The sequence below is a fragment of the Procambarus clarkii genome, chromosome 42, assembly GCF_040958095.1.
Source record: "Procambarus clarkii isolate CNS0578487 chromosome 42, FALCON_Pclarkii_2.0, whole genome shotgun sequence".
Classification (NCBI taxonomy): domain Eukaryota; kingdom Metazoa; phylum Arthropoda; class Malacostraca; order Decapoda; family Cambaridae; genus Procambarus; species Procambarus clarkii.
The window spans coordinates 4,056,841-4,066,179 of record NC_091191.1 but is presented as its reverse complement, the minus strand read 5'-3'; the positions used below and the strand labels follow the sequence as shown (position 1 = coordinate 4,066,179).

Below are 9,339 nucleotides of genomic sequence, written 5' to 3'. Positions count from 1 at the left end.
ACAGCCATTTGTTGGACCATTCACTCAGTCTATCCAGGTCATCTTGTAGCCTCCTACTATCATCCTCTGTTTCAATCCTCCTCATAATTTTTGCATCGTCGGCATTTTGCATCGTCGTCGGCGTGTGTGTGTGTGTGTGTGTGTGTGTGTGTGTGTGTGTGTGTGTGTGTGTGTGTGTGTGTGTGTGTGTGTGTGTGTGTGTGTGTGTGTGTGTGTGTGTGTGTGTGCCAGCAAGTAGATGGCACTGTTGAAGCCACTAACCAGTGGTAGGGTAAGCAGGTAGTCGAATAGTTACACAGTGCCTGCTCCGGGTACTGTGTGTGTCACTGATTTCCAGCAACTGGCACTCCGTTGGCCGGTGACTATCTCTCGCCGAGTGCGTTGTTACAGAGCTGAGAGGTGTGGTTAAAGACGCTGGGTGCAGGAGATCGTAGATAACTGTCTTCATGCTTTGTCAGAGAGGTGTTTGTCTACCCTAATCATGAACCCTAGGGTGTTTGAGGCTAGAGCTTCCGCTAGGACTCTGGAAAAGCTAAAAGAGAAAGACAAGCTAACCAAGAACACCACATCAGGCCAAGAACAGAACATCAGGCCAGGGTAAGAAAAAGACAGGCTTACCCATCAGGCCAAGAACAGCACATCAGGCCAGGGTAACGTATCAGGCTAGTGGTGATTGTTGCTGGTGGTAGTGTTGGTAGTAGATGCTAGTAGTAGTAGTAGTGGTGATGATGAGTGATGTTGGTGGAGGCGATTGTCGTAAAGGCCGACTGTGGCTTGATTCATCACCCATCCTCACGTGGTTAAAAAAAAAAACTTTATTTTTTGAGGGGTATTCTATATTACGTTTTTCAACCACCAGTTTAGTTTGGGAGTTGGAGGCAGGAGTCCCGGGGACTTAATAGACGGTGATTCAAGAAGTTAAGACGAGTTACGTTCATCTTTAAACTTTAAACGAGGGGAGATTGAGGCACCTTACTGTTCCTCCTAAACGTATATATATGATTGATCTGACGCCATGCGTTCTTCGTTACTAAACGTATATATATGATTGATCTGACGCCATGCGTTCTTCGTTACTAAACGTATATATATGATTGATCTGACGCCTTGCGTTCTTCGTTACTAAACGTATATATATGATTGATCTGACGCCTTGCGTTCTTCGTTACTAAACGTATATATATGATTGATCTGACGCCTTGCGTTCTTCGTTACTAAACGTATATATATGATTGATCTGACGCCATGCGTTCTTCGTTACTAAACGTATATATATGATTGATCTGACGCCTTGCGTTCTTCGTTACTAAACGTATATATATGATTGATCTGACGCCTTGCGTTCTTCGTTAAACGGAGACCAGCAGCTTTACAGGCTTCACGTTTATCATTGAACAATTTTAACGTTCAACCTTCAAAGCCTGTAATTTTACTTAATAAAATTATGAATATTAACCATCCCCCATAAACGCTCATGGACTATATTGAAGGTCTCACGTTCTCCCCCAAATGTTCAAAGACTGTTTAAGGTCTCACGTTCTCCCCCAAATGTTCAAAGACTGTTTAAGGTCTCACGTTCTTCCCCAAATGTTCAAAGACTGTTTAAGGTCTCACGTTCACTCAAAAAATCTTTGCAGTGTTCCTTAGTAGAGTGGACAAATAGAACGGCAAGGGGAAACTTGAGACAGCAGTGAGGAATGTGAATGTGAGAAATGTCTCTGCCTTTGGAAATCAATTTTCTCCTTATAGCGATATATATATATCTTTGTGAGGGCTTTAATATATGCTATTTTGAGTTCGGTCGTTGTTCAGGTGTAGGGTTGGTGGTAGGTGATGGTTCGCGGTGGTTCAATTGTGGGTATGTTGGTACTACTTCTGGTGTGATGTTTGTTGTGCTAGTTCAGGTGTGGGGTTGGTGAAAGGTCAGGTATTTGGTTGGTGATGATCAGGTACGTGTAGATTGTAGGTCAGGGCTTGGTTTGTTGTACATACAAGTATTTCGTCGACTTGGACAATTGGAGAAAGCGACATCAGCCCTTACAAGGTGTTTTGCAGACTTTTTCTTATCGACACAGTCCGTGTTTGGGGTAATTGACAGGGAGGAAGTGGTTGGGTAATTGGCATCAAGTGTTTGTATAATTGGCAGGGGGGCATTTGGAGAAACTGGTAACAAAGGTTTGGGGAAATTAGTAGGGAGTGTTTGTAGAAATTGGCAGAGAATATTTGAGGAAATTGGCACAATGTTTTGAAAATTGGCAGGGCGTGTTTGTAGAAATTGGCAGGGAATATTTTGGGAAAATTGGGAGAGAGTGTTGGGGGCAATATGTAGGGAGCGTATGGAAATTGGTTGGCGTGTGTATATAAATTGACAAGAGATTGTTAAAGGGAGGGGCGGAATTATCATGAATTTTGGATGGTGGGACTTGCTGATAGTCAAAAGATTAAATAAAAACTCATTATCCCTGTATACCAATGGCCAGGTGAAAATCTTGAGCATTTTAATAAAAACATGCTGATCAAAATTTAATCCTGCTTAAAAATCTCATCAGTAAAACTACAAAAATCATTCTTCTGGACGATTGCAATTTTCAGCACCTGAAATGGAAAAGAAAATGGGGCAAAAAACCGCGATAGAAGATAAAATTCCGTTAAAGAGTATATAGTATATACATACTAATTAACCATTTATTTTCACAAACAATAATATCCTGACAAGATAGATAATGATTACAAATGCATGTTGATTGGATTATAATGTAATCGAAGTTCCATAAATATTGTACAGCCCGTTACAGACCTTTGCGAAGAAGAATTTTGCACAAATACAATTTTAATACTAGACTTGCTAATTAGGAACTAAATTGACGTCACAGAAATAATTTAGAAAGACCACCTTAGTAACACAGACTTAGACAAGTGCCTGACGAGAATAGGAGCTGTGCCCCAAGATATGTACTCAAGTCACATGCCACTCTGGAAAAAAAAGAGTTAAATCTGCATATTGTAAAGAAAACAGCACTTCCTCTAACAATCTCAGCCGTCTAGGTATATACTCATAATAGGTTACAAGGGGGAACAATATACCAAGAACACTGTCATCAGCTGTGGCCCTCGGCTAGGCAAACCCTCGCAAATTTTCGCAATACCTCTGATAAATGGCAACGTAATTACCCAGAATCCTGACAGCCTGACCATTTAACAAGGAAACGGCCGGGACTTGCTGCCTACTCGGCAGTCAACGGTTTGAACATCCAGTCATCCAGACAGGCGCCATCAGATTAATGTAACAACCCAACAACTTGAAATGGAAAATCCAACAGCAGTACGACAGTCGTGGAGAAAGTTAATACGTTAGAAACACGGTGTTTGGACTAGTTAAGTGTCGTAGTATAGCACTCGGGGGATTGCAAGCAAGTCCAGACTTAAGTGAGGAGATCAGCCCTCTGCAAAGACCCAATTGCATCTAGGCATTAGCTGTAAAGCGGTAATGGTCACTCGTGGACACGACGGAGAGGGAGAGAGGGAAAGGGAGAGAGAGGGAGGGAGAGAGAGGGAGGGATAAAGAGGGAGGGATAAAGAGGGAGGGACGGAGAGAGATGTTCTTAACTCCTAGTGTTATCTGCAAAGGATGATACAGTACTATAGGTTGTGTCCTTGTCTATGTCCGATATGAGGATGAGAAAAAGTATTGGAGCAAGCACAGTACCCTGGGGGACTGAGCTCTTCACGGTTGATATTCCGGATTCTGTTTTGTTGACTATTACACATTGGGTTCTATTAGTCAGAAATTTGTAGATACATCCTATTTTCCCGGTAATTCATTTTGAACGCATTTTATGTGCAATAACACCATGGTCACATTTGTCAAAGGCTTTTGCGAAATCTGTGTAAATTACATCAACGTTTTCTTTGTCTTCCATGGCATCTAATTCCATGTCATAGTGGTCCAGCAACTGCGACAGGCAAGAGCGCCCTGTTCTGAAACCATGTTGTCCGGGGTTATGGGGATGCTGTGATTCCATGTATTTTGTGTTCTTACTTCTTAGCCCTTTTTTAAAGATTTTTTATGGTGTGCGATGTTAGTGCTGCCGGTCTAATTTTTTGCGTCTGCATTATTTCCTCCTTTATGGAGTGGTGCTATCTCTGCTGTTTTTAATATGTCAGGAATAACGCCAGTATCTAGGCTTTGTCTCCAAAGAATGTGAAGCGCCTGCGATTTTTTTTTTACGGTTCTTAATGAATATTGACTTCCAAGAATCAGGGCCTGGTGTAGAGTGCATAGGCATACTGTCTACGGCTTCTTCATAATCCAGTGAGGATAGGGCGACATCTGATATATGATTTGATGTTGACACCACATTCAAGAAAAATTTATTTGCGTTATCAATCTTCAAGTTGTTTAGTAGCTCGCTGAAAACAGAGTCTTACTGATTTCTCAGTATTTCGCTCATTTCTTTGTTGTCATCAGTGAAAGTTCCATCTCCCTTTCGCAGGGGCTCCATACTAGATGTAGATTTTTATCTTGATCTTGAATAGGGGAAAAAATATTTCGGATTTCTTTCTTATTTCAATGATGGCCTTTTGCTTTCTTTGTTTCATCCGGATTTTGTATGATTCTTGTAGCTTTAGTTTACAGTTTACAGGTTGGTGGATGTTGTCAGAATGGTTGACAGTAGAATACTTATGTTGGTTGTCTAGTTGCTTGGTGGATAGGTTAGTGCGTTGGGTTGTCGGCGTCGCTGTCACCCATCCTAAAATACTTTTCCTTATTATTTCCTGCTTAAAAGTATTGCAGCTCGTACTGATTCAGTTCCAAACCAGAGTGTGAAGTGAAGCTGTCTCTACCTTCCCTCTCTCCTCTTCCTCTTCCCCCGCCCGTCTTTCCCATTCTCTTCAACCCCTTCCCATTTCCAGTCTTATAGCAACTCCTCTCTCTCCTCTTTCCCCTTTAACCTGTGCATACAAACCCTGATCATTCGGTCTGTAATTAATACGTCAGGCTGCGGGCATCGGCGACTAAACAGCCTGGTTGACCCAACCACCACGAACCAAGGAGGCTTGGTCAGCGACCGGACTGCTGGGACATTGATCTTCGGAACCACCTCGACTAAAAGAACTGGAGAGAACTCCAGGAACAGCAAGAATGGAGAGGGCTTTATTTACACCTCCGGACCCCTATTGTTTCTTGCTTTTCATTCTGGAAACAAAATACACTGTTCACTGCTGCCTGTTACCTCTCTCGTTATGCCTAAGCCGGAAAGAATGCGTGTGTAATACATCAGTTGTATTTTTTCCAAGGCCTGTTCGTTTTCACAACATTCTGTTAAGGTTATTTTTATCTTTATTTTATCAGAAAATCCATCAGGGTTGACCTCTTAACCTCAGAAACACAGGCCAGGTGCAAACTCAGTTGAAACTTGTGAAAAAAATGAAGAAAATAGGTCACATTAACGTGGCTGAAACAAATATTTTTTTTTACTGTTGGTTCCGAGAATCAACGTTCCTGCGGCCCGGCCTCTGACCTGACCCATTGGTTGGTGGTCAGGGGCCTGATTCACGAAAGCACTTACACAAGCACTTACGAACCTGTACATCTTTTCTCAATCTTTGGCGACTTTGTTTACAATTATTAAACAGTTAATGAGCTCCGAAGCACCAGGAGGCTGTTTATAACAATAATAACAGTTGAATGGGAAGTTTTCATGCTTGTAAACTGTTAAATAAATGTAACCAAAGCCGTCAAAGATTGAGGAAAGATGGACACGTTCGTAAGTGCTTTCGTGAATCTGGCCCCTGGTCAACCAGGCTGTTAGACGCAGCTATTCTCAGCCTGACGTATGAATCACAGCCCGGTTCATTAGGTTCCCTTTGGAGGTGTTCATTAAGTTGTTTGATGAACACACCAACAACTTGGGCTGGAGGGTAGAGCGACGGTCTCGCTTCCTGCAAGTCGGCGTTCAATCCCCGACCGTCCATAAGTGGTTGGGCACCATTCCTTCCCCTCGTCCCATCCCAAATCCTTATCCTTACCCCCTACTCAGTGCTATATAGTCATAATGACTTTGCACTTTTCCCTGATAGTTCCCTTCCCTTCTCTGATGAACACAGTGAGATGATGACCACGTTTCGAGCAAGACGGACCGAAATGGCCTCACTTTCATTTCATATGTGCGGGTTGGGTTATATATGATAATTATGCGCTGCTAATCATATTTTTTAATTTGTTCCAATGAGAAAATGGTTAATGCAATCATTTTGTGAGTCATCTGGTATTTCAATGGCATAAAGGGAACGCTTTTGTTCGTTTAATGCTTCAAAATGGTTCGTTTAATGTTTCAAAATACAGTATTTAGTTTCGTGCTTTAAAATGTTTACTTCAATGCTTAAAATGTTTCGTTTAATGCTTAAAATGTTTCAATTAATGCTTAAAATATTTAGTTTAATGCTTAAAATGTTTGGTTTAACGTTAAAAATGTTTCGTTTAATGCTTAAAATATTTAGTTTAATGCTTAAAATGTTTTGTTTAATGCTTAATATGTTTCGTTTAATGCTTATAATGTTTCATTTAATGCTTAAAATGTTTCATTTAATCCTTAAAATGTTTTAATATTAAAAATGTTTCGTATAATGCTTAAAATGTTTCGTTTAATGCTTAATGTGTTTCGTTTAATGCTTATAATGTCGTTTAATGCTTAAAATGTTTCGTTTAATGCTTTAAAGTGTTGCTCACAGAGCCCTCGTGTCCGTTTTCATTTACTCACTCCCGTAACTAAGGAGTGATGTGACTTTGCTTGACAGTTGAGATTAATGGATGAAGCTGCCGTGTGTGTATGTGTGTGTGTATGTGTGTATGTGTGTGTGTGTGTGTGTGTGTGTGTGTGTGTGTGTGTGTGTGTGTGTGTGTGTGTGTGTGTGTGTGTGTGTGTGTGTGTGTGTGTGTGTCCAGTTGGGTAGTTTGGATATAGAGTTAGTTGTTATTGTCGTTACAATTGGTGTTGTTAGTTGAAGTGGTTTCCGGGTTGGTCTTCTCTGCTCTCATTACTCATGCCTTCGTGTCCCAGCGTGTCCCAGCGTGTGCGGGGTTAAATGTAAAGTCAGAGAGTGATTCTCGTTGCAACTGGACCTGTGGTTCATTAATTCTCTGATTCCCTGTCTGGGGAATTGAACAGTGTGCACTAGTGTGGTGCTCATCTAGTTGTGCTTGCGAGGGTTGAGCTCTGGCTCTTTGGTCCCGCCTCTCAGCTGTCACTCAACTGGCGGAGTGTGTTCCAGGACAGGAAATCAGCTCACAAATGAGTCGTGGAATTGAGTGATGCATTTGCAAGAAAAAATGCAATTCGTGAAATCCACGTCTAATGGGACATCCAGGCGATGAAAAACCTGTGAATGTGTATTTTTTAAATCATTATGAAATTGATCTCTAAGACCTTCTGAAGAAAATATGTCGCTGAAACTAGGATTATGTCAAATGTTAGCGATTTGTTTGTTTATTTTGAGCTGAATTGGCCCCCCCCCCCTCGCACTATTGTTTATTCATTCCGTTATGTTTTATGTATTTATCTGAGCTGTATTATGGGGGTCAGTTTTGAAAATGGATGGATGGCTACACACATCTCATACACGGCTAATACACTCACTTATACACGTCTCATTCGCGGCTCATACACACTGCGCACGTTTCTCACACACGCCTTCGTGTATACCCATATAGGCTTGGTATAAACCCATATAGGCTTGGTATAAACCCATATAGCCTTGGTATAAACCCATATAGGCTCGGTATAAACCCATATAGCCTTGGTATAAACCCATATAGGCTCGGTATAAACCCATATAGGCTCGGTATAAACCCATATAGCCTTGGTATAAACCCATATAGCCTTGGTATAAACCCATATAGCCTTGGTATAAACCCATATAGCCTTGGTATAAACCCATATAGCCTTGGTATAAACCCATATAGCCTTGGTATAAACCCATATAGCCTTGGTATAAATCCATATAGCCTTGGTATAAACCCATATAGCCTTGGTATAAACCCATATAGCCTTGGTATAAACCCATGTAGCCTTGGTATAAACCCATATAGCCTTGGTATAAACCCATATAGCCTTGGTATAAACCCATATAGCCTTGGTATAAACCCATATAGCCTTGGTATAAACCCATATAGCCTTGGTATAAACCCATATAGCCTTGGTGTAAACCCATATAGCCTTGGTATAAACCCATTTAGCCTTGGTATAAACCCATATAGCCTTGGTATAAACCCATATAGCCTTGGTATAAACCCATATAGCCTTGGTATAAACCCATATAGCCTTGGTATAAACCCATATAGCCTTGGTGTAAACCCATATAGCCTTGGTATAAACCCATATAGCCTTGGTATAAACCCATATAGCCTTGGTGTAAACCGATGCAGACTTGATACCAATTCGTAGTTTGTGATTTATATAAAACAAAACATAAAATATTTGCTCCTTTTTATGGTTCGTGTCACGATGGAATTAATTAATTCAGAAATGTTGCAGCTGCAATTAGATACGCGATGAAGGTGTTTCGCAAATGTTGTCAGGTTGAACACATTCCACGGCAGAAGTTTCTGAAAGAAGGGTTCAAGATTTCACCTAAGAATCAAAGTATCTGCTGAGGGCTCTTGGTCCATTCGAGGCAGCTCCTATTGACCCATACGAGGCAGCTTTTATTGACCCATAAGAGGCAGCTCCTATTGACCCCCTATTGACCCATACGAGGCAGCTCCTATTGACCCATACGAGGCAGCTCCTATTGACCCATACGAGGCAGCTCCTATTGACCCCTATTGACCCCTATTGACCCATACGAGGCAGCTCTTATCGACCCACACGAGGCAGCTCATATTTATGTCTAACGGGCACGTGAAACAATTCAGCTATATAACGTCTATTATATTGCCATATAATTTGTTCCATAATTCAACACCCCGGTTTCCAAACCAGTATTTACCCAGGTCTTTCCTAAATCTAAACGGTTTTGTGTTGAAATACTGAACACCTTATTTATATCCACCTTTATCTTATCCTCTCCCTTTATCTTTAATCCCCCTTTTTTATCCATTTATGTACCACAATCATGTCACTTAAGAGACTTACCTGTAAGAAATATGAGATGAACCGCGTTGAGGTGAATTGTTTGGGCGTGCGGGCCGCTTCAAGCAACAGCCTGTTGGACCAAGTTATCTCAGGACCAGACTTGAGGAGTAGAACAATTTCCAGAACTTATTCCACTTCTACTAGAGGTATACTCCGGGTATACTCCAGCCCCCTTATTCTTGGTATACTCCAGCCCCTTATTCTT

General features: G+C 41.3%; 1 protein-coding gene across 1 annotated transcript; it reads left to right on the top strand.

Moving 5' to 3' along the window:
- Window positions 1-481: 481 nt before the first annotated feature.
- Window positions 482-8,444, top strand: LOC123770427 (uncharacterized). Its single transcript, XM_045762267.2, has 2 exons — window positions 482-597; window positions 7,775-8,444. The coding sequence occupies exons 1-2, from the start codon at window positions 482-484 to the stop codon at window positions 8,442-8,444; spliced, it is 786 nt and encodes a 261-aa protein (XP_045618223.2).
- The last annotated feature ends 895 nt before the right edge of the window (window positions 8,445-9,339 follow it).